This window comes from Urocitellus parryii, chromosome 3, assembly GCF_045843805.1.
Source record: "Urocitellus parryii isolate mUroPar1 chromosome 3, mUroPar1.hap1, whole genome shotgun sequence".
Lineage (NCBI taxonomy): Eukaryota > Metazoa > Chordata > Mammalia > Rodentia > Sciuridae > Urocitellus > Urocitellus parryii.
In genome coordinates, this window is record NC_135533.1 from 202,964,200 (window position 1) to 202,989,938 (window position 25,739).

At 40.7% G+C, this 25,739-nt stretch overlaps 2 protein-coding genes across 2 annotated transcripts; one reads left to right on the forward strand and one right to left on the reverse strand.

Moving 5' to 3' along the window:
* Positions 1 to 10,742: 10,742 nt before the first annotated feature.
* LOC113183547 (vomeronasal type-1 receptor 3-like) lies at positions 10,743 to 11,633 on the reverse strand. Its single transcript, XM_026389872.2, has one exon. The coding sequence runs from the start codon at positions 11,631 to 11,633 to the stop codon at positions 10,743 to 10,745; it is 891 nt and encodes a 296-aa protein (XP_026245657.2).
* Positions 11,634 to 24,612: 12,979 nt separating this feature from the next.
* LOC113183548 (vomeronasal type-1 receptor 3-like) lies at positions 24,613 to 25,536 on the forward strand. Its single transcript, XM_026389873.1, has one exon. The coding sequence runs from the start codon at positions 24,613 to 24,615 to the stop codon at positions 25,534 to 25,536; it is 924 nt and encodes a 307-aa protein (XP_026245658.1).
* The last annotated feature ends 203 nt before the right edge of the window (positions 25,537 to 25,739 follow it).

The following is a 25,739-nucleotide window of genomic DNA, read 5'->3' on the forward strand; positions in this document are numbered from 1 at the left end:
AGTTTGTCCCGCCCTGCCTCTGGACTCTGAAAAATAAACTGTGTGAAAGCAACTTCTGTCTCACTTGTCTTGCTTCCTCCCCTTCACTACAAGGGAGTCCTCAACTCTGGAGGCCTGTGTGTGCATGCACATGTGTGTGGGCATGTGTGTGTGTGAATGAGATGCAGAGGTGAGTGGGTGGCTGTTTCATGTGGTAGCAGGGTCAAGAGGTCCAGGACAGCATCTTCAACCTCAGGGCCCTCCCCAGGCCCTTTGCACAGCTGCCGCCCTCTTCTGTTGAAACCCAGAAGGCACCTGGGGAGGTCTCCTAAGTCTAGTTGTGGTGGAAATGCTGTGGACCTGCTTCTGCTCACAGAGGTGATACTTAAGGGTGGGGCCAGGCCCTTTTTTGTTGTTGTTGTTGTTGGTTTTGTTTTGTTTTTTAATATGGGGTGCTGGGAATTGAACCCATGGCCTTGGCATGGACATGCAAGGCAAGCACTCTACCAACTGAGCTATCTCCCCAGCCCACCCAGGCCCTTTGTTAACACATCAACACAGTCTGGTCTCCTGGGTGGCCGGATGATCAGGTTCTATTGTCCTGCTGGTACAATTCCCATGAAGTTCTAGTTCCTCTTGAAAATCTTATCTCTGTAAAGTCCACCTTTCCTGGCTTTTCCTCTGGCTTGGGGAAGCCTCACAGTTTCTTCAGCTGGGAAGCAGACTGGAGATATGGGCTGTTGGTTAGGGACCAAATGGTACTAAAAATTTGTATCATTTAAAATGTGAATCCTGGGGTTGTGGCTCAGTGATAGAATTCTCATCTACCACGTGTGAGGCTCTGAGTTTGATCCTAGGCACCACATAAAAATAAATAAATAAAATAAAGGCATTGTGTCCAACTACAACTAAATAAATAAATATTAAAAAATAAAATAAAATGTGAGGGCTGGGGATGTGGCTCAAGCGGTAGCGCGCTCGCCTGGCATGCGTGCGGCCCGGGTTCGATCCTCAGCACCACATACAAACAAAGACGCTGTGTCCGCCGAAAACTAAAAAATAAACATTAAAATTCTCTCTCTCTCTCTCTCTCTCTCTCTCTTTCTCTCTCTCTAAAAAAAAATAAATTAAAAATAAAAAAAATAAAACCTAACATTTCTCTTAAAAATAAATAAATAAATAAAATGTGAATCCTGGCCAGGCGCGGTGGCACATACCTGTAATCCTAGCTGCTCCAAAGACTGAGGTAGGAGAATCAGGAGTTCAAAGCCAGTCTCAGTAAAAGCGTAGCACTAAGCAACTCAATGAGACTCTGTCTCTAAATATTAAAATACAAAATAGGGCTGGGATGTGGCTCAGTAGTCCAGTGCCCCCGAGTTCAATCTCCAGTACCAAAAAAAAAAAAAAAAAAAAAAAAAAAGTCGTGAATCCTGCTGGATATGGTGGCGCATGTCTGTAATCCCAGGGCTGAGACAGGGAGGATACGAGTTCAAAGCCAGCTTCAGCAATGGCAAGGCACTAAGTACTCAGTGAGTACAAAATAGGGCTGGGGAGGGCTGGGATTGTGGCTCAGCGGTAGACCATTTGTCTGGCACGTGCAAGGCCCTGGGTTGATCCTCAGCACCACATAAAAATAAATAAACAAAATAAGGGTATTGTGTCCAACTACTTCTAAAAAATAAATATATGTATATATTTAAAAAATAGGGCTGGGGATATGGCTCAGTGGTTGAGTGCCCCTGAGTTCAATTCCTGGTACCCAAACAAACAAACAAACAAACAAAAAACAAACGTGAATCCCGCTCAGTGGAATGAGGAGCTCGGGCTAGAAGACACGTGCTAAGGGATGGCCAGGTCCCAGCTCTGTTGCACAGGCATTTCAAACTGCCCGTATCCTACTCACCGGCCATTCTGAGGCTGACTGGAAGCATCTATGGCTCTTTGCCAACAGAAAGTACTAGAGAGGTCCTGATCCAGGGAGCAGCTCATTTCCTGGAGCCCTCAGCTAGGTTGTGCCCTGACCACCAACAGGGGACACATCCTCTTCTGATTCCTTGTCCTATTTCATTTCTCTGAAATACTGGGGCTTTTTTTTTAACATTTATTTTTTAGTTGTAGTTGGATACAATGTCTTTATTTTATTTATTTTTATTTGGTGCTGAGGATTGAACCCAGGGCCTCAGACAGTGCTCTACCACTGAGCCACAACCCCAACCCAATGCTGGGGCTTTTTGCAGTAGCCTCCCAAATGAATGACTCCTGCCTGCATCTTGCCTTAGGCCGGCTTCAAGCCCAAACCCAGTAAAACGCAGATACCCCTGCCTGAGAGGAGCATGTGGCAGAGTCTCACAGGGCTTTTACTTTGTTACCTGTCATGCTCACCTCTCTTAGTGAGCTGGTGTGGTGGATTTCAGGCAGAACCCAGGAAGTTGTGTTGTGTCAGAGTCAATTATTAAATTTCCTGGATTTTTTTTTTTTTTTTGAGCTGAGTGTTAAGCTCTACAGGTGCAGTGGTGCACACCTGTAATCCCAGCTACACGGGAGGCTGAGACAAGAGGATGTCAAGTTCAAAGCTAGCTTCAGCAACTTAGTGAGATCCTGTCTCAAAATAAAAAATAAAAGTCCTGAGGATGTGGCTTAGCCGTAAAGCGACTCTAGGTTCAATCCTCAGTGCCAAAACAAAACAAAACAAACCCCCAAAAGACTTTTGGTGACTTGAATTGGGTTATGATAGGAGAGAGTCTTTATATCAGATACCTTAGGGGAGTCTGTAAATGCTGACACACCCTTTCCCTGACTGGGAGAGGAATCACTTACAATGATAATATGGGCCTGAGCTAATGGCATCCATTTCTAATTTCTTCCCAGAGAAGTTCCCTCTTGTTACCATGGCAACCTAGGTTCCCATTCCTGTCTTGCACTTTGGTATTCTGCATGGGCCTTGGCCATATACCAGGCCAGCAACATGTACAGTTGACCCCGATTCCAGAAAGGAATGGATGCTTACATCTTTGCCAGCTCACCTTTGATCATGAAGCTGTAACTGGTCCCCTGCAGGGAGGTCCACAGGCCTTGTCAGTGCCCTCTAAAATCTGCCATCTGATTCTTGGACTGGTGAGAGGACACATATTAGTCCCTTTCACAATGGCACTGGACAATCAGGCATAGCTTGTCCATTCACCTTGACAGGGAAGATCTGGATGGTGGGTTTCATGGGCATACAGTTTTCTGGGAATGTGAAGGAGGGATTCTCAGCCTGGCAAGGGGGAAGGCAGAGTGTTCCAGAGAGAGAAGGCAACCTGAGCAGAGACACAGTGAGGCACGGTTGGGGTGCTTAGTGCTCAAGGCGGGCATGCAAGATGGCGGGGCAGGGTGGGACTGGAGTTAGACCCCCCCCTCTGGTCCTGAAGAGCAGCAGGGAGTAAGTGATGATAGCTTCAGCAGGGTGAGATTCTGTGTCCCTCTTAGCCTCCTCAGTGCATGTGATAAGGGAGACTGGGATGGGAGAGAAACCAGGACGTGTCTTCTCAGGAAAGAAGCCAAAAAAAGAGGAAGAAAGAGGAGAGAGGTAGAGTTGGCCCAGAGCTAACTCTGTGGAGCTGACTGGAGTGAACTGTCCCACAGAAGAGAGAGGCAGATTGATTCCCTGGTGGGCTGGAGGTGGTGGCGCTTCCTGAGAGCATTGTTGTGGGTGGCAGATTTCTGGGGTGTGTGAGTGAGATGAGTGTGGGGGGAAGGTGACAAGAGCAGCTTTGAACACATTATCTCTGAAGCGCCAGTGGGATGTGGCTCCTGAGTGGCGCACTGGGCGAGGGTGTTGTAGCAGATGCTGTTAGTGGCTGGGGCACCCACCCCATAGCTGTTTCTCACAGCTGCCCCTTTACAACTTTCTTCATGCCTCCCCAGGGGATGTCTGGGAGGTTGTGCTCCCTCTGCCCTGGGGACAGTGACTGAAAAGGGTTTAAAAGCCTGACCCCTTGCTTCAAGTCAGGATTAAGGAAATAGTGCAATTCCTGTTCCAGGGCTTTCTGTGGGATCAGTGTGGACATCCTGGCTCAGCTCCTTCTTCTGCCACATTGTGCTTCCCTTGCTCCCCTTCCTGAGAACACCAGATTCAGACTCAGAACATTCCACCTCCTCTCTGAATCTCATCTGGGAATGTCCATCTCAGGCTCTGCTTCCAAGCCAACTCAGCGTGACCCTGGACGGAGGGTGTAAATGATCCAGTATAAACCACATTTTCTAGTTTCTGTATCTGATGTTTTGACAGCTGGAGCCTTGTAGACTGGAGAGGGACTGTCTCCTGCCAGTTGTAGACTCCTGAAGATAGCCTAAAGCTCTCCCTCCAGCCCAGCTTTCATATGCAAGTGACCAATTCAGAGCCCAAACCTTCTCCCCTGCTGTAACAGGCCTGTCCCTTTTTATCTTTCTTTCTTTCTTCTTCTCCCCATCCTTCTTTTTTATACTAGGAATTGAACCTAAAGGTGCTTAACCACTGAGCCACATCCCCAGCCTTTTTTAAAAATTTGAGACAAGTTCTTGCTAAATTGCTTAGGGCCTTACTAAATCGCTGAGGCTGGCTTTAAACTTCTATCCTCTTGCTTCAGCTTCCTGAGCCTCTGGGATTACAGGCCTGCACCACTGTGCCCGGTTTATATTTCATTTTGAAACAGGGTCTAAGTTGCCCAGGCTGGTCTTGAACTTGTGATCCTCCTGTCTCAGCCTCCTGAGTCTTTGGGATTACTGGCGTGGGCCACCACACCAGGCTTGTTTCTCATATTTACTAGTTTTTCATATATTTATCTTTATATGCTCTATAATGACACAATTAATTGCTACTATTTTTCTTCAGATAGTTACTTATCTTTTGGAGCAAAAATTACAAAGAAGGGGCCCAGACTTGCCTAGCATGCGTGAGGCACTGGATTCAATTCCCAGCACTGAAAAAACACACTGGAAATGGCATAAATGAAGGTAAACTTTTTCTTTTCTTGGCAGTGCTGGGGATCAAACCCAGCGCCTCACACATATAGGCACCGAGCTACATCACCAGCTGCAGCACTTCTTATTTCTTTGTGGAAATCTAAGTTTTGTCTAATATAATTTATTTTTTATTTTTTCATTTTTGTGGTGCTGGAGATTGAACTCAGAGCCATGTGCATGCTAGGCAAGCATTCTACCACTGAGCCATATCTCCAGCACTAGTATATATATTTAAGTTTGGAGTATTTCATTTAACATTTCTTTTTTTTAAATATATATTTTTTTAGTTGTCGATGGACCTTTATTTAATTTATTTATTCATATGTGGTGCTAAGAATTGAACCCAGTGCCTCCCACATGCTATGCAAGCGCGCTGCAAGTGTGCTGCCACTGAACCACAACCCCAGCCTCATTTAACATTTCTTGTAGTTCAGGTTTACTAGGCATGACCTCTTTTTATCCTTCATTTGTAAAAGAAATTTTGCTTGTGTATTGAATTTTTGGTTGGTGTTCTTCATTTTTAGCAGGTTAAGATGTCCTTGGCTTGTCTTCTGCCTTGCATAACTTCTGAAAAGATGTCAGCTATGATTATTTTCATTGCTCCTCTAGATATATTGTGCCTCTTCTTTGGCTTCTGGTTGTGAGCCTCTTTTCTTTGTTTTTATCTGGACAATATTAAAGTTGGTTTCTGTCCCAACTTAGTCTTATGAAATTTTCATACATGTGATATAGGTCAAAGTGTGGTTCAGTGGATATCCACATGCCCTGCACCTAGATTTTGCAGTTGTTAATATTTTAATATTAAACATATTCCTTTTCTTTTTTAAAAGTATTTTTTAGTTGTAGATGGATACAATATCTTTATTTTATTTTTTTATGTGGTGCTGAGGATCGAACCCAGTGCCTCATACTTGCTAGGCAAACGCTCTACCATTGAGCCACAACCCCAGCCCTCCTTTACTTTTTGACATATGCATTTTGTGTGTATGCGATTAAATTCTGTAAATGTAAGTTTGCAGCTCATGATACCTCATTCCTAAGTATTTCATCATGCATCCCTTTAAAATAAGGACATTCTCTCACCTAGAACAACCCAGTTCTAGTTTATGATGGGTGAGACTAAGGAGAGGCCGACAGATGGAAGATTGCATAGAATGCAATTTATTGGGGGAAATTCTGATGGAAGCCTGGTTCTAGGCAGCAGCAAAACCAGTTGGATCCCTGCAATTTGAGTCAGAAAGAGGGATATATTTATGGGTCAAGACAAAAATTTCTTTATTTGGCTAGAATGTACCTGGCTTATCTTATTGAAGAGTCGGGCACATTCCTGGATACAGGGTCTGATTGTAAAGCCAATGTGTGATTTTAATTGTTTTATTTATTTACAGTTTACTGGGAAACAGTACAGAAGAAACTAGCTAGGGTTTCTCAGGGGTAATTATGGTGATTAGGACTCAAGATGGGTGCAGTTATATATCAAGCTGTATCCATCCATCTCACATCTATTGTGGTTTTTTTTAATCTTTATTTTTATTTGTTTATTTTTATGTAGTGCTGGGGATTGAACCCAGGGCCTCACATGTGCAAGGCAAGTGCTCTACCACTGAGCTACAATTCCAGCTCCAATCACATCTATTGTTATCAAACTAAAATTAATAATTGCATCTATTCTGACATCCTGTTTAGATTAATATTTTCCCAATTATCCCTAGAATGACTTTTTAATATTTATTTTTTAGCTTTAGGTGGACACAGTATCTTTATTTTATTTTTATGTGGTGCCGAGGATGGAATCCAGTGCCTCATGCATGCTAGGTGAGCACTCTACCACTGAGCCACAACCCCAGCCCCATAGAATCACTTTTGACTCTTTTTTTTGGTACTAGGGAATTGAACCCAAGGGCTCTCTACCACTGAATTACAACCCAACCTTTTTTATTTTTTATTTTGAGACAAGGTCTCACCAAATTGCTTAGGGCCTCACTAATATTTGCTGAGGCTGGCCGCAAATTTATGATCCTCCTGCCTCAGTTTCCTGAGTTTCTGGGATTATAGGCCTGTACCACCAGGCTCAGCTAGTACCATATTCTTTTTTAACTTTCTTTCTTTCTTTCTTTCTTTCTTTCTTTCTTTCTTTCTTTCTTTCTTTCTTTCTTTCTTTCTTCTTTTTATCTTTTTTTTTTTTTTGTACCAGCAATTGAACCCAGGGTTGCTTAACCACTGAGCCACATCCCTAGCCCTTTTAAATATTTTATTTAGAGACAACATCTTGCTGAGTTGCTTAGGGCCTCACTAAGTTCCTGAGGCTGGCTTTGAACTCACCATCCTCCTGCCTCAACTCCCGAGCCATTGGAATTACAGGCATGTGCCACCATGCCTGGCTTAGAACCCATTATTCTTAAAGCAATCCAAATGTCCATCAAATAATCTGTGACATATTTATACAGTGTCACATCTTAGGCACTTAGGCACTTAACACAGACAAACACAGATGCACATGAAAAACACTATTTTGAACAAAAAAGGACAGACATCAAAAATGTACATTGTGATTCATTCCATTCTATAAGTTTCAAGAACTGGTCAAAGTCACTTATATTAATAGAAATCAAACCTGCATAAGGTCAGAGTCAGTGGGTACTGATAAAAAAAAAAGAGTACTTTCTTTGTTAATGGATATGTTTTATATGTTGATAAAGATTGTGGATACTACAGAGAGGTATAAAGTTTTAAAAATTGTCAACTCATGTACTTATGATTGGCACATTTCACTGTATTTTGATCATATATTGATAAGAAGCTAGTAGGAATGAGTTAAATAAGAATGATTGTTAAGTAATAATGGACACAGGCATGTTTAATTTTCCAAATCTCCCCCGACTACCAACCATTTAACTGACCAATTCAAATTGGATTGGGTTCCAGATAGAATATTGCATGCACCCTGAGGTTGCTGCTGTTGGTGGATTCAGGGTTCCTGGGCAGAGGCATGGAGGGCTGTGGTCCTCTATGGAGCTTTGGTTTAGGCTGACCCAAATTTGGCAAGCTGAGTGAAAGGGTGCTGGAGCTGCTGCCCCATAACCTGAATCCACAACTTAATTTTTATGGCCTGGTAGGTCCACGAGTCATTTGTTTCTTGGTGGGTCTGTTATTTTTATTCATACTTGTTCAGCCTATTAGAAGTTGATGTGAAAAGCAGCTTGCAGAAACACAGCCTGCACAGACTTTAAAAATTACCAATTTATTGAGAACTTTAGTGCTGCTAAAAAGGAGTATGCAGAGATTGAGTCATCCCTAGAGAATGACAGGATACCAAAAAAAGCCTTTAAATATATCCCGCCTTATAGATGCTTAAAGAATTATTCGAAGAGCACTAATTTGATGCTGATGGAGGAATTAATTTCCCTGGCTCAAGAACTGAAGGAGGGCCAGCATGGTTGTGGTGGTTACATCTGTAATCCCAGCCACTGTGGAGTCTAAGGCAGGAGGATCCCAAATTCAAGGCCAGTCTCAGCAATTTAGTGAGACCCTGTCTCAAAATAAAAAGGGTGCGGTGGTGCATGCCTGTAATCCCAGCAGTTTGGGAAACTGAGACAGGAGGATTGCAAGTCAAAGTCAGCCTCAGCAACAGTAAGGCACTAAGCAACTCAGTGAGACCCTATCTCTAAATAAAATACAAACTAGGGCTGGGGTGTGGCTCAGTGGTCCAGTGCTCCTGAGTTTAATCTCTGGTAACAAAACAAACAAAACCAGAAGGAGAAAAGTTCTAGTTGCTCAAATCAAGGAGAGATGCTAAACATCTATGGGAATCACCACAACACAAGGTACTTTTGCAAACCTTCCAGGAGGCCAAGATTCATACCAATTGTCCCTTTCCCAGGAGTGGGCCTTGGTCCTAAAGCACCACCTCCTCTCCACTCAGGCCTGCTGAGCTACCAGGTTGCATCCACCCAACTGGACTGTATTGGAGAGTGGAGGGAGCACTGAGGTCAGTGGGTCCAGGCTGGCCCTTCCTCACAGGTGGACCTCTTTCACTTCCACATCCTGGGTGCAGCAAGGAACCTCTTCATGTTTGACTCTTTTTTTTTTTTTCCTGGTGGTGTTGGGGATTGAACGCAGGGCCTTGTGCATGTGAAGCAAGCACTCTACCAACTGAGCTGTCTCCTCAGCTCCTCATGTTTGATTCTTTAAGATAACAATAATAACACTACTTCCTGGGATTCACCAAAGAGTGTGGAACTTTTATTTCTTTCACAGAAAGTTTGAATTGTTATTCATTAGCAATGAGATAAATGGTTTACTGAAAAGACTCATATTTTATTCAAATTGAAATTTTGTCAAACTACATTTTTCAAGACAATGTTTTTTTTTTTTAATATTTATTTTTCAGTTATTACAACATCTTTGTGGACACAACATCTTTGTGGACACAACATCTTTGTTGGTATGTGGTGCTGAGGGTCGAACCCCGGCCGCACGCATGCCAGGCAAAGCGCGCTACCACTTGAGCCACATCCCCAGCCCCAAGAAAATGTTTTGTAAATATTTATATTCGTTTGTAAATGAATATATTTTATGTTCTATATAAATACTATAATTAGAAAATATACACAACTCAGTGTTATTTTTAGTAGTCAATATTAATCCTGTTTTTCTAGAGTTGTATTACCCAAATAAAAATAAGTTTCCCCTAAGTATATATGATTGAAAAACAATGAGGTGAAACTCCACATCATGTACAACCACAAGAACGGGATGCTAATTACAATAAGTTATATTCCATGTATGTATAATATGTCAAAATACACTCACTCTACTGTTGTTCATCTAAAAAGAACAAGTAAAAAAAGGGTAAACAAATAAAAACAATGAGGTAAGAACAGAGTAAAGTAGCAACTTAGGGATAAATAATAGATATTATTAAAATACAACAGAATTTACAGATTATATGGAGATTGATTTCTTTCACTGCAAGAATACTGCAGAAAAAGGTCTTTGATCAAGAAGAAATCCACTGAGCCAGTGTAATCCCACTGGCTCCGGAGGCTGAGACAGGAAGATTGAAAGTTCAAAGCCAGCCTCAGCAAAAATGAGGCACTAAGCAACTCAGTGAGATCCTGTCTCTAAATAAAATACAAATAGAGTGTATTTTATTTAGAGACAGGGTCTCACTGAGTTGCTTAGCGCCTTGCCATTGCTGAGGCTGGTTTTGAACTTGGGATCCTCCTGTCTCAGCCTCCTGAGCCGCTGGGATTACAGACATGCGCCATCACACCTTGCAGTTCTTCGGTATTTGCAATGACTGATACATTAGTCCTTCAGCTCTCTCCGAGGTCATTTGCTACAGAATCACTGTTTTTTCTTCTCACTTTCCAATTGGCTGTTATGTAGGCTTTTCCATTTTATTAAAGAATTCTTATACTTCTGTGCTAAGGGCATTTTTAATTCATTGGCTTAAAGTTACATTCTCATATCAGGTTTGCATTGTTTCCAAATTATTAGAGGCCTTGTTCTTCTTTCAACAAATTCCCAGCAATTGCAACATTTAATGAAATGAAAACTCTAAAAGCACTTTACAAAACCCTTAATCTGTTACTGTGGTTCCCAATGCATGATAGATCCTATGCAGGCAGAGATTTGATCTGTTAGTTACTCTGTTTTGTTACTGCTCCTTACAGTGCTAAACCTCTACAAGGAAAGAAAAACAGACTGCAAAAAAGATACAAACCAGATAGAACGTGGAGCTGGCTGAGCAGCTTAGGGCAACGTTTGTCTTTTCCCTAATGGAGCCTGGATATCCTGGATTTGTGGCTCATGAGAACAAAGGGACTGATTGCAGGGAAACAAGCACTGAATAGTGCAGAGATGATTGTCAGCCACCGACTGGGATTATGAAAAATACTTACAAATGATGCAAAGATAGAGGAGAAGGTGTAAAATGATACAAAGATGCCCACCAGAACAAGGATGTTTTTGGTGACTCTGGACTCTGGAGAGGATCTGGGGGAGAGGTTGGTCCTATGAATATGTTGGACCTGCTTCTTGTGCCTGTATAGGGTGGAAACCATGAAGGCACTGGCCCAGGTCATCAGTCCCACACACAAAACATCATAAGATAATAACACCACTATGTATAGTGATCTTCTTGTAATGTTACCAACTCCCGCAGAACAATATTCTAAATCCTTTTTCCATGTGTTATTTTTGCTATTCCACTTCCCAGTCACATGAATAAGAACCATACTGTTCAAGAGCACGTTTAGGACCCAGCACAGGTTGTTGAAGGGCCCAATGTATCTGGAAGCTTTCAGTTTCAACTTTGGCCACTTGGTCATGGGGCTGATCATGATGGCCTGGAAGACATTCAAGAGGCAGATGCTGCCAATACACACACCTCTGCTAACTCTGTGAACAAAGAACACAACTTTGCATCCGGTATCACAGAGGAAATGTTTCAATCCAAAAGCAGCCATTGTCTGAGGGACTCCTTTAGAGAGCAGGACCAAGGAGTTGGCCACAGTCAGATGCTGGAGAATCAAATCTGTGGACCTTAATTTGCATGTGGTGAAGTAAAGTAAACTATAATGGCAAAGAAGGAAAACATTCCCCAGGAATCCTACAACCGTCTGGGTTAAGAAGATCACTCCTATAACTGAGTCACTGGAGGTCATGTGTCGTTTTTCAGTGAATGATATTCCCACTCACAGCAAGATGGTCCTGAATGGAAATGTGAAGTCTGTTTTACTGCAGCAGCTGAAATCTACTATTGTCCAATTATCATTGTTTCAACCTATAAATTTCATTTTCTTTTTTTTTCTTTTCCTTTTATAGCACTGGGGATTTAACTTAGGGGTGTTCTATGACTGAGCTTCGCCCCCAGTCCTTGTTATTTATTTTTATTTTGAAACAGAGTTTTGCTAAGTTGCCCAGGCTGGCCTTGAACAACTTGTGATCCTCTTGCCTCAGCTGGGACCACAGGCATGCGCTACTACGACCAGGTGCCCATAATTTTCTTATTAAAACATAATTTTTTTTTTGCCGAGTGTTTTTCTGTAAAAAGAGAAACATATATATATCTCCAGTATTAGTGTATTATATTAGTGCTTTCCATGTATCTTTAATAACAATTCTAGGGCTGGGGTTGTAGCTCAGTTAGTAGAGCACTTGCCTAGCAAGTGTGAGGCACTGGGTTCAATTCTCAGCACTGCATATAAATAAATAAAATAAAGGTCCATTGAAACCCCAAAATATTTAAAACCATAACAATTCTATGACTTTATTATTCCCACTTTACAGGTGAAGAGATCTTAGGCACAGGAAAGCTGAATGACATTTCTAAAGTCACCTCCTTATAAGAGGCAGAGCTAGGAATAGACAATGTACTTAACTACTGTGTGTCTAAACCTCTGATGTAGTTATGCTTTTTAAATCTTTCAAACAATTTTTCAAGCCTTTGTACATTGTGCCAGTTTTTACAAGAGTGCTTATAGCTTATGTACAAAAATTGTGATTGTGGCAATTTTTTATTTAGTTCAAATTGCTTCTTATATAGGTAAATATTACCCACAATGGTTGAAAGATCCAATTAAAATATGTGTCCTGATTACAGCTAATTCTAAAAGAAAGATCAAGTGAAATTTAGTGAGTGTGCAAATTATTCCAAGTTGGATTTAAAAAGAGAGAGACATTCTTTCTCTTAATCAAGAAGTGTAGGAAAAAGCATTCTACAGTCATGTATAACTAATTAGAACAAATTTAAAAAAAAGAAGAAGTGTAGGGGACAGGGTATAGCTCAATGCTAGGGCTTTCCTGACATGCACTAGACTCTGGGTTTGATCACCAGCACCTCAAAAGAAAAGTACCCAATTTTGTGCTAAGCAAAGGGATATGAAAAATGAGTAAAAGGTTATATATTGCAGAGGAGAAACTAAATTACCATTCATTAGAGAGAAAATGAATATTTGTGAATTAAAAAACACTCAAATTATTTCAAAATTAGCATTGTTAATTATATTAAAACTTAGGAATTTTATGCAAAAGAAAATAGGTGTTAAGGGAACTTATTTACCAAATATAATTTAAAAGTTTGTAAATGAGTAGTGAGTCTGGGAATGACATTCAAAAAATTTTTGAAGCCAGAAAAAATATTACAATATAATGCAATACTAAAAACTATTACTTTTACTTGAATGTTGCTTCCCTGTCTTCAAAAAGAAAAACATTCTAAATATAACCCACAGGTACCAAATATTTTCTTAACCACACTAGCACTGCCTCTATTTAATATATTATGTGCCCAGAATGGATTAACACTCCATACTTACTATTTATTGGCATAATAAGCTACTTCAATCTGCTACACCATATATATTATCATAGGCATGAAAGTATTGTAGAAGTAATTTTGCTAATCTGTGAAATATTGCCACTGATTCTCAAAAGAAATAACAGCTAATAAATTAAATTTCCAAGTTATTAATTTTTTTTTTATTTTTTATGTGGTGCTGGGGATTGAACTCTGGGACTTATGCATGAGAGGCAAGCACTCTACCAACTGAACTATATTCCCAGCCATCCAAGTTATTTTAGAGAACTTTAGTAAAACATATCACAGTTTCATGCATTAAAATCCAATAACAAGGGCTGGGTTATAGCTGAGCACTTGCCTAGCACATGTGAGGCACTGGGTTCGATCCTCAGCACCACCTAAAAATAAATAAAGGTGTTGTGTCCATCTACAACTAAAAGTAGAAAAAAAAATTGAAAGATCAGAAATAGGCCCGCATAAATGGACACTAAATAAGTAAATAAAAATCCACTAACAAGTAGCAGGTATTACATTAAATTAAATTTGGAGCAGTTTGGGACAGGCTTTTGGTCTTAGGCTTCCATTTCTTCTCCAGAAGTTCAGCCTGTGACTCAGTAATAATTTCCTCCCTCCTGTGTGGCTTTGGCTCAGTTTCTAGCCTAAAAGAACCCCCTTTCCAAATACTGCAGTTACTTTGCTTCCCGACACACTTACTTCCTTGCAGATTCTGCCTTGCAAACCAAACAAAATATGCTCACCTGACTTACTGTTGCCAGGCAGTTGGGCGCAGGGTAAGAGTCAGGGCGTCCAGTGAGTGTGCGGAGGGAGGCTGCCCAGTCTGGATATAAGTGTGTGGTCCTGGGACCTCACCTTCCCCCAGATCCGCAATTATCATTCTACCTGAACTAACACTGACAGTACACACCAGGGAAGTTAAGATATTTTGGAACACTTAGTCCCCATTACCAATTACCAGAAACAATTGTCACATTCTCCTGAACATCTCCAGAGAGATGAGAGTGTTTGAGAGAAGCTCTTCTTGTCAGTGATCCCTGAGGGCAATCAGGGTCTCACAAGGAGAGAGCAGAAAATACTGCAGTCTGAGACACGAGGGACTCACAGCAAATCAGATGTGTCATTTGCTGCTTTCCCGAGGTGGCCATCTCAAACTCTCATTCTCTTTAGTCCCCAGATTCTTGAGTTAAACTGTCATTTAAATACAAGTAGAGAGATGAGATCACACAAGAGCTTGAGAAGATATGTCAAGTTACAGTGCAAAGAAGAATTTGAAGTCAAATATTGATAGAAGTAAGCAGGAAGAAAATTTTACAATCTTATGCACATTAATATCTTAGAATGACACACATTCTAAGAATATACATTTTGTCAGCATTTACCCCATAGAGACAGAAATTATAAATTGAATGATATCCACAGGAAAAATGAAACCAAGTTCAAAGAGTCCAGAGAGAAGTTCTATTTATAAACTTATTGAAAAACCAATGATAATTAAATCATTCAGGAGTTATAAAATACTCAATCTTCCCAATAGCTTTAAGAAGATTATAGAAGGGTGAGAATTTTGTCTGGATTCAACCATATAGAACACACCAAAAAAAAAAAAAGTATATAAACATCAAAGTATAATTAAAAAAATTTTAATTGTAGATGGACACAATACATTTATTTATTTATTTATTTATTATTTTTTTAGTTATAGGTGGACACATGTTTTTATTTTACTTTGTATGGTGCTGAGAATCCAATCCAGTGCCTCACGCATGCTAGGCAGGTGCTCTACCTCTGAGCCACAATCCCAGCACACAATAACTTTATTTTATTTATTAATTTTATATGGTGCCGAGGATCAAACCCATGCCTCACCTGTGCTAGGCAAGCCCTCTACCACTGAGCCACAACCCCAGACCTCAAAGTAATAATTTTAAATATTAGAAACCATGTGTTAACACACTAAAATATTATATTATGAGCTGAGGATGTGGCTCAAGTAGTAGTGTGCTGGCCTGGCATGTGCAAGGCACTGAGTTCGATCCTCAGCATCACATAAAAAATAAATATATTGTGTCCACCTAAAACAAAAAAATAAATAAATATCTAAAAAATTATATTATAATAATCAATTACCATTTATACCAGGAATGGAAATGAGAATTAGCATTAAAAAATCCAATAATAGGGCTGAGGATGTGGCTTAAGCGGTAGCATGCTCGCCTGGCATGTGTGCGGCCAGGGTTCGATCCGCAGCACCACATACAAAGATGTTGTGTCCGCCGAAAACTAACTAAATAAATAAATAAATTCTCTCTCTCTTTCTCTCTCTCTTTCTCTTAGAAAAAAGAAAAACAAAGCCTTGGAAATTCAAATAGTGGGCTAATGAAATACAAATTTCAAAAATGGAATAAAACATAAATATACTGTAAGATGAAAGCAACAGTAGTAAAAAATGTCTATATATACATACATGTCTATCCATATGCATATAAAATTAAAAAGGGCATGTGGATTCTGTTTATTGGGGACTGAAACTTCCCAATGGGTTTGCTCCCTCATGCCTCGGGTTTCCACACAGGAAAAAGGGACATTTAACCTTTGAACCCGAGCCTCTTTGACTGTTGTTGGATGTAAGAGATTCCTGCAGGCTCACTACATTGTCAATTGTTTTCAGTTGGTTTCCAGGTCCCCAGTATGTTCCCATGTGAGCGTATTACCATGTGAGATGTCATCGACATCAGCAAAAAGCTTGGTGACCTAGGCTGACCTCCTTTCTCCATTTGAAACTTGGGAACAGCCAGATGTTGTTTCAGCAATTATTATGGTTTGGATATGAGGTGTCCCCCCCCAAAGCTCCTGTTAATGCAGGACTAATCAGAGGTAAAATGATTGGCTCATGAGAACTGTAACCTAATCAGTCCATCCTAGTTTGAGTGGAATGACTGAGTGGTAATGGAGGCAGGTCAGGTGTGGCTGGATGAAGTGGGTCACTAGGGGCTTGCCCTGGAAGGGTGCCCCTTGCCTGTGATCCCTTCCCTTCTCTCCTTCTGCTTTCTGACCCCACCATGAGCTGAGCTGCTCTCTTCTGCTGGGCCCTTTCCCCAGGAAGTGCTGCTTCATCCTGGGCCCAGAGCAATGCAGTTGGCCATCTATAGAATGAGACCTCTGAAACCATGAGCCCGCAATGAACTTTCCTTCCTCTAAATTGTTCTTATTGGATATTTTGGTCACAGCAACGAAGAGCTAGCTAAAACAGAAATGCTTCCCATTTGTTCAGTTTCGAACTTGCCTGATTTTAGATCATCTGAGGGTCTTCTGTCCCCCATCTATATCTAGATGTGGTAAGAGTCTGTGAATAGTCCTGGGAGGGACCAATTAAATAAAGATATTGAGACAGGCTACTTCAAGCTGGGAAACTCTTAATCTATACCCCAACCAATATAGGAAGAAGATGTCACATTTCTTTTGAAAATGAAAGCTATATATACATACATGTCTATCCATATGCATATATATACACAGTATAAGCATCCTTCGATATGAGACACAGCATCTTCTTTAGATGATGGGCTGGGAGGGACACCAGTAGACGTTCTAGACTGAGCTGCACTCAAGTCTGGACTGATTCTTTGTATTTGTCAGAAATTTGCTTCCAAGATAGTGACAAAGAAAGATTTTCTGATTAACCTCAAGAAACATACTCCCATAGTCATAAGGAAAGGCAGGACATTGGACACGGTGGCACACGCCTGTCATCCCAGCGGCTCAGGAGGCTGAGGCAGGAGGATTGCGAGTTCAAAGCCAGCCTCAGCAATGGTGAGGTGCTAAGCAACTCAAAGAGACCCTGTCTCTAAATAAAATACAAAATAGGCCTGGGGATGTGGCTCAGTGTCTGAGTGCCTCTGAGTTCAATTCTTGGTACCCCAACCCCTCCCCCCCCAAAAAAAAGGAAAGAAAAGGTAGGGCTGAAGAAGACCAGAAGTAGTAGCATCTTTTGCACTTGCTGGGAGATTTCGGCTGGTGTGACAGGTACCCGGATAAAAGGACAGGCATTGCCTCAGACATGGTTGACAAGTTTTGCATTTCATAATATTTGGGGGCTGTCTTTTTTTTTTTTTTTTGAGAGAGAGTGTGGGAGAGAGAGAATTTTTCAATATTTATTTTCTAGTTCTCGGCGGACACAACATCTTTGTTTGCATGTGGTGCTGAGGATCGAACCCGGGTCGCACACACGCCAGGTGAGCGGCTACCGCTTGAGCCATATCCCCAGCCCCATCTTTTTTTTTTTTTTTTTTAACCCTCCTGTCTACGGCAGAACATCTGTCCCTCAGAGGCGATTTGTTGTTTAAAGACTATGGCATTCATTACTGCCTTTTGATGAAAGCAGGATAGATCCCTATAACACCAGAAATGTCCACATCTGTTAAAAGAAATAGCACCAGGGCTGGGGCTGGGGCTCAGTGGTAGAGCGCTTGCCTAGCACGTGCAGTGCAAGGTGCTGGGTTCGATCCTCAGCACCGCATAAAAATAAATAAATAAAATAAAGGTATTGTGTCCAACTACAAATATATATTTTTATTTTTAAGAAATAACACCAATGCTCCATGTGTTCCTAAGACAAATGAGCTTTGATGTAAGCATGTTTTATCAACTCCTCTTCATCTCTCAAAATCCCCTTTTGTTCTGATTTTACCAGGATTTGCTGCTGCTTTGAGTGGCACGGACAAACCAGCATGCCATTGCTATTTCCAATTACGATCTTATGTTCTGGAGAACCTTCTTTCTGTTAACTTTTAGACTGAAAAAAAAAAAAATGGATCAAAAGTGGGATCCCAAGTAGGATCACCTTGGAAAACACGAAGGCCCCTTGAATTGTGTGCGGTCCCCACTTGAGGAGCCCTTGGTGCTCCAACATCCAGGAGGTCCTTCACCCTTCCACCTCCATGAAATCCTCTTGGATTTTGAAATCCCTCTTTTTGTTTGAGTTCTCTCATTTTATTTGGGATGTTGTTTTATAATTCCTTTATTCTGCTTTATTCTATGGGCCTCTTTTTAAAGAAAAGAAATAAGATCCCTAGATTCTAAGGTAGTCAAAGACGGTGTCCCTTCAGAGATTCCAGATGGCTATCTATTTAAACATCATGGCCCCTTTTTGTGAAAATTTTAAAACTAATGGGCAAATGATACCAAGGGTCATTTGTTGTTTCATCCAAGAACTTTTGAACTCCTCAAACTTATCTTCCTTAGAAGTAAACTAGAAAACTGTGGCAACAACATTAATCTGGATGGAATCCATCCTTCAACTGGTACTTCAAAGTGTTTGTTAAATTGCATTCAATATTCAAAATTGAGCCATGCACAGTGGTGCATGCCTGTAATCCCAGCAGCTCGGGAGCCTGAGGCAGGAGGATCATGAGTTCCAAGCCAGCCTCAGCAATTTAGCCAGGCTCTAAGTAACTCAGTGAGACCCTGTCTCTAAATAAAATGTAAAAAATAAAAGGGCTGGGGATGTGGCTCAGTGGTTAAATGCCCTGGGTTCATCCCCGGAACCGAAAAAAAAAAAAAAAAGATTCAAAATTTACCTCACTACAGTATATTGTCTAGAAGCCAACTTTTGAAAATAAGCCATTAAAAGAGGATAAGGGTTGGGGATGTAGCTCAGTGGTACAGTGTATTCTCTGCATGTGCTGAGTCATGGGTTCAATCCCAGAACTGCAAAAATGAAATAAAAAGATAAAAAGACCAACAAGATCCAGACACCTTCTGTCGCAGAGTCTTCGCCTCCTTTCCTACCATTTCCCCTTCCTTTTCCTCTTTCTCTGACTGAACAACCTTTATTTCCAAACTCTTCCCTTCTCGCCACACTCAATTGGGTCCTGTTACAACCTGTGCCTTTAGGATAAAACCCACCTAATGACCCAGCTAAACTCCAAGACTCCTGTGTAACCTCTAGGCAACTGTCAAGAAATTTCCATAGACCTCACCAGGTTGCTGACAAGGCCATGTGGCTGGCAATCCAGGCCTCCTGCTGAGTTTTTCTGACAGACACCAGTTGATTCTCACCCTTATCTGTGAAAGGGCAGACTCCACCCTGGAGGCTTAGCCTGACTGGATTCACCCTGAGATACAGACAGCCAGTTCTGGGAACTAGCACAAAGATGGGCCAAACATCTCTACAAACGTATCCTTGAAGCATTTCCTAAGGGCTTAGACCACAATAAAATTCAAGATTGTACACAGGAATCTTAATGAGTCCATTTTGGGAATGTTACAACTATTTTCAAGGCATTTTAAATAAAAATTTGGCCTCCCTATGGATGTTGATTTTACTCAAGTAACTTTTAATTCTGTTTGTGAATGTCCTAACTCTAGAGCTCCCCTAACTGGTTGAAAAAACCACCTTGGAATGGGGAACTGTGTCTACGCTCTGATTCATCATTTGGCTTTTACTCAAGAGGATATTAGTGACAAAGAAAACTGCCCAGATTATCAGCTACCACAGATGGAAGCCCACAGATGAAATCTTCCTTGCCTCTTTCAATATTGTAAATAGCTTAGAAACTAGAAAACAGATTGATACCAGATTTTAAAAAGTCCCGACAGTCCCCTTCAAAACCCATAAGAGGGTTGCAGGTGTAGCTCAATGGTAGAGTGCTGGCCTAGTGAGGCTCTGTGCTCAAATCCCAGTACTGGATAAAATAAAGGAGGTGGGAGAATAAAGAAAGAAAATATAAAATAAATATTCCAAATGAGAACAGTAATGAGCCACCATATAGAGTCTTGTGTCTATATAGATTGTTGGTATTCATTTGGAATTGCAAAGACTAAAAATGAACTATATGTCAAGATGTATAAGATGAAATAATGCTACCTATATTGCCTGGACATTATTAAGATTCAAAACCTTTTAAAATTAGACTATAGAGGACAGAGGAAACCACCTTGCTGATCATGCTCCAGAATCACTTCTCTAGAAAGTCCCACTCATCAAATCTCTGTCATGGTTCAATTGGAATTAGAAAAATTTCTAAAAACCTCACAATTATTTTTACCTTACCTATAGTACTTATGAATATAAATCTACCCACTTTGGGGTGCACAAACTCTCACCATTCCAAATCAGCATGGGATGCCCCATGCATTTGGATCCCATTTTTAAAAACCTCCAATTAAGTCAGGTGCAGTGGCACACTCCTGTAATCCCAGAGATCAGGAGGCTGAGGCAAGAGGATGGTAATTTCAAAGCCAGCCTCAGCAACAGGGAGGCGCTAAGCAACTCAGTGAGATCCTGTCTCTAAATAAAATACAAAATAAGGCTGGGGATGTGACTCAGGGGTTGAGTGTCCCTGGGTTCAATCCCTGGTACCCCCCAACCAAAAACAAAACAAAACCTCCAATTAACAAGAGGTGATATAGTTTAGTATTGCAAAAGTATAATAAAAGCTGTCGATAAAAATCACACTCTTATAGAATAATCTTGCCATTGTGTACTCCTGGGAGATGAAGACATGAAGCATTATAACCTCCAATGCAGAAATTTTGTCTTTCTTTACTGGAAATTCCATCCCAGGGCTTATCAACAAACCTTTGTGCTGCCGTACTTAAGGGAACTGATTCCTGCATATACATATCTCATTTAATGATGGCGCCACCACCTCCTCAGGCCCACACTACTGTTGATAAATTAGAATGACATCATCTGAAGTAGGAAATGTTCCCAAGGGCAGCAGTGCGGGAGCCTTTTCTTTGACCCGAGCTTGAGGGCAAGTGTGGGGACCCATCTTGATTGATGGTGACAAGTAGCACAGGAATTTCAGTGCTGATGGGAATGAGCAACCTAATTGGAGGAGCCCTCTGTTCTGGTGGGGATCAGAGCCCCTCATAGAGGGCTGGTGGCTGGGTGGCGAGTTCCCAAAGACAACAGCTTTGGGGAAATGGTTCCTAGTTTTCTGGTTTTATATTTGGGCCTATATATAATCTAGCTTGAATACATGAAGTGTAAGCATTTTCCATTTTCTTTTTTCATAGTATATTTCATATATATTATTTTATATATTTCATATAAATTTTATATGTTTATTTGTGAATGAATCTTTATTTATTTATTTTTATGCCGTGCTGAGAGTGGAAGCCAGGGCCTCACACGTGCCAGGTGAGTGCTCTACCACTGAGCCACCACCCCAGCCTTCCATTTTCCATTTTCCTTATTTCTATTAAGAAGTAAAAGCCAGGGCTAGGGTTATGGCTCAGCAGTAGAGCACTTGCCTAGCACATGAAGGAGCCTCAGCACCACATAAAAATAAGTAAATAAATAAATAAAATTAAGATTAAAAAAAAAAAAAAAAGAAGTGGAAGCCAGGCTTGAAAATAGAGATTTTTATGAAACCCATAGAAAAGTGGGAGAGGAATTTCAGAACAGTAATAAAATGAAACTTAAGGATACTGGACAGACAGTAGCCACTATAATGTTCTATAGGAAACCAGAAAAAAAATCTGTCAACAAAATCACAATGTTTCTAAAAGTTTTCTTCTTTTGTCTTAATGGCTGTATAAATCAAAATAAAAGTTGTTATGAAATTAAAATTTAGGGCTAGGGCTGGGGCTCAGCAGCAGAGTGCTTGCCTAGCGCTCATGAGGCACTGGGTTCGATTCTTAGCGCCATATACAAAAATAAATTAAATAAAGCCATGCTGTTCAGAAGAAAAAAAAAATTATATAAACCAGGTGTGGCGGTCCAAGCCTGTAATTCCATCAACTAAGGAGGCTGAGACAGGAGTATCACAAGTTCAAGACCAGCCTCAGCAACTTAGTGAGACCCTCAACAATGTAGAGAGATCCTGTCTCAGAATAAAAAAAAAAAAAAATTAAAAGAACTGGGGTGGCTGAGGCTGTAGCTCAGTGGTAGAGCGCTTGCCTTGTATGGGTGAGACCCTGGGTTCGATCCCCAGCACCACATAAAAATAAACAAATAAAGATATTGTGTCCATCTACAACTAAAAGAAAAAAAAAAAAGAACTGGGGATGGGGCTCAGTGGCACAGTGCCCCTGGGTTCAATTCTTTATACCAAAAGCTTTCCCAAGATGAGTGAAACAGATCTGTAATTCTTTCACCATTTCTCTGTTCGTAATTAGATGATTGTCTTGTTTCAGGAACATGCAGATCAACACAGATTGAGTTTCAGCAGAAGAGCATCTTGGGAAAAGCACAAAATCCCCTAAGACACAGGTGCCGGGTCCCTCCAGTCTCAGACCTCAGCATTTCCTGCTCTCTCCAGGAGAGTTTCTGTTTTCTCCAGGGGATATTTGATTAGAAGGGCCATTCTCAGATCTCTGGAGAGGCTCTCTAGAAAGTTATAATTGTTTTTTAGTAATTGGAAACTGGGCCAAAGTTTTTCAGAATTAACTTGAGTTCCCAGTGTCTGCTGTCAGTGTTGGTACAGGGGGAATGATAATTGCAGTCCTGTGGGGAGATGAGGTCAGAGGATCACAGACCCATATCCCACACCTGCCTGTCTCCCTGCACACACTCTCTGGCCGTCCTGATCAATGCCTGGAGCCCACCAGCCTGGCAGCAGGAAGGAGTCAGGTGAGTATTTTGTATTTTGTCCTGGGAAGCATGGTCTACAAAGAAAGCAAGGGCATCAGAAGACACAGTAAGAGCTGTTGTTTGAAAAGAGGAGTCTTCTGCACTATAAACTGAATGGTACCAAAGTCATGGAGGAAAGGGAGAGTAATTACTTCTCCTGGGCTGAACCTGGGGAGAAGGAATGGTGGACCAAAATCAAAAAATTTCCTAAGTGCTTTTAATTTTATTCAACTCATTCTTCATTGTTGGATTTTGATTGATGAAGCCATAGAATGTGGGCTTTTAAGATTTTTCTCATGTAATTCGGAATGTCATCTGCTAGCTCTTCTATCTGCTTTACAGGAGTCAAGAACATTTTCAGTTGGTCCAAGTTTTTCTCCAGTAAGTACTTCCATGCCTGTGATAATGTGTAAGATGTAGCTGATGGATGTACTTCTGTTTAGAAATAGTAAGCAATATAATCACTTCATAGAAACAGTGGTTATGCAGCAACAGAAAATATCTAACATCTGCAGATTACATTTAGACTTTGTTCATTATTGGACTTTGTTCATTATTGAAGTCAGGAAGAAGCATTTAAGGAAAGTTAGTTAACTTCATGATTTAGTTTTTTTTTTTTCCCTGAGGAAAAACTATGGATTTAGGCAATTTTCAAAATTTCATTATTTTATGATATTTTCTATGATTTCAAAAAATGTTCTGATGCCATTCACAGACTCAATATTCATCTTAATGTTATTTAAATTGATTCAGGAAATAATTTCCCCTACCAATATCCCTTTTGCACAATACAGTTGTGTTTCAGAATGTTTAATAATTGTGAAATTGAATTCATTTTATTTGATATTTTTCCATTCATAAACAAATATTAATTTTCTCTATAATTAATGGTAATTTAGCCTCCCTTCTATAAGCATGTATCACCCTATTCATGTTCCATGTACCATTGCTTAGCATACATGGTTAAGATGGAAAAGATTCTCTTCCTTTAATTCCAACACAGAATGAGTGGCACATTCAATCAATTCCCTTTCATCTGATATAAGTATTTCTTTAGGGTTTTACTAAGTACACAGACTCTGTGTCCTCTTTGGAATTATTTTAGGAGGTGCTTTTCTATAAATGAAGCTTTTAGATTAAAGTGGATAGCTGGGGACATAACTCAGCTGGTAGAGTGCTTGTCTTGCATGCAAAAGGCCCTGGGGTCAATCCCCAGCTACAAAACAAAACAAAACAAAAAAAAAGATTTAAGTGGAAAATTGTCAAACACATTAGTAAAAAAAAAAAAAAAAAGTACAACCATTATTTAAAATATTGACAAGATACACTAAATCATAGAATGTATGTAGAGTTTTAGGAGAACATACTGGGTTAAGTAAATTGTCAGCTCCTGATTGACTCTATAAGGAGGGGACTTTGGAAAAGTTATTCAACTTTTCTTGCCTAAGATCTTCTCACTTATTAACTGAGAATGATCAAGTGTTTACTTCATAAAATTGTTGTAAAAGTTATATGTAAAGTATTAAAAGATTACTGTGCTTGTTGCATAAAATGTTATAATAGTATTCTTTATGTTTTTCTTCTAATAGCAAATCACTTAGAGAAAGGAATATGATACGAAATTATTGATTGGAAACAAAGGTAGGGGACAATAATGGATCTGGGTCGACGGAATAAAAGAGACCTCATGTTTTCCGTGCAGGATCCCCTCAGCGAATGGAACCATCAATTCTTGGAAACTGCCATGGCCTCCGGTGATTTGGTGATAGGAATGGTCTTCTTATCGCAGACCATAATTGGATTCCTGGGGAATTTCTTTCTTCTCTGCCATAATTTCCTTTATCTCACCAGATGTCCTGTAAGGCCCAAGGATTTGATTCTCAAGCACTTGACCTTGGCTAACTTCTTGGTCATATTCTGTAAAGGAGTCCCACAGACCATGTCTGCTTTTGGGGCAACGCATTTCCTCAGTGATACTGGATGCAAACTTGTTTTCTATGTTCACAGAGTCGGCAGGGGTGTGGGCACCGGCATCACCTGCCTCTTGAGTATCTTCCAGGCCATCACCATCAGCCCCAGGAACTTCAGGTGGGCGGAGATGAAACCGCAAGCTTCCAGATACATGGGGCCCTCCAACATCCTGTGCTGGATGCTAAACATGCTGTTGAACATCAGTGTTCCTATGTATGTTGGCAAGTGGAACAGCAAAAACACCACTAATAAAATAGATTATGGATACTGTTCTGCAGTAATTGATAACAGAGTCACGGGTGTGCTACTTATAGCACTCTTGTCTTCCTATGATGTTTTGTGTCTGGGACTGATGGTCTGGACTAGTGGCTTCATAGTTCTCATCCTGTACAGGCACAAGCGGCAGGTCCGACATCTCCACAGCACCACCCTCTCCCCAAGATCCTCCCCTGAGACTAGAATCACTCAAAGCATCCTTGTCCTGGTGGGCACCTTTGTATCATTTTACACTCTCTCTTGCATTTTCTCACTATTTTTGGCTCGTTTAAATGATCCAGGTTGGTGGCTGGTGAACAGCTCTGCCTTGATCACTGCTTGCTTTCCTACAGTCAGCCCCTTTGTTCTCAGGAGCCGTGACCCCAGGATATCCAGGCTCATCTTTACCTGCTGCGGAGGGAGTATGCTATCCTCTAAATGATCCAAGTAGCTCTAGATTTTACATGCTTTTTATCTTTCCTTTATTACTTTTTCGTTTGTACCAGGGATTGAACCCAGGGTGCTTAACCACTGAGCCACACCCCAAGCCCTTTTTTTTTTATATATATATTTTTTATTAGAGACAGGGTCTTGCTAAGCTGTGTAGAGCCTCACTAATTTGCTGAGCCTGGTTTTGAACTCAAG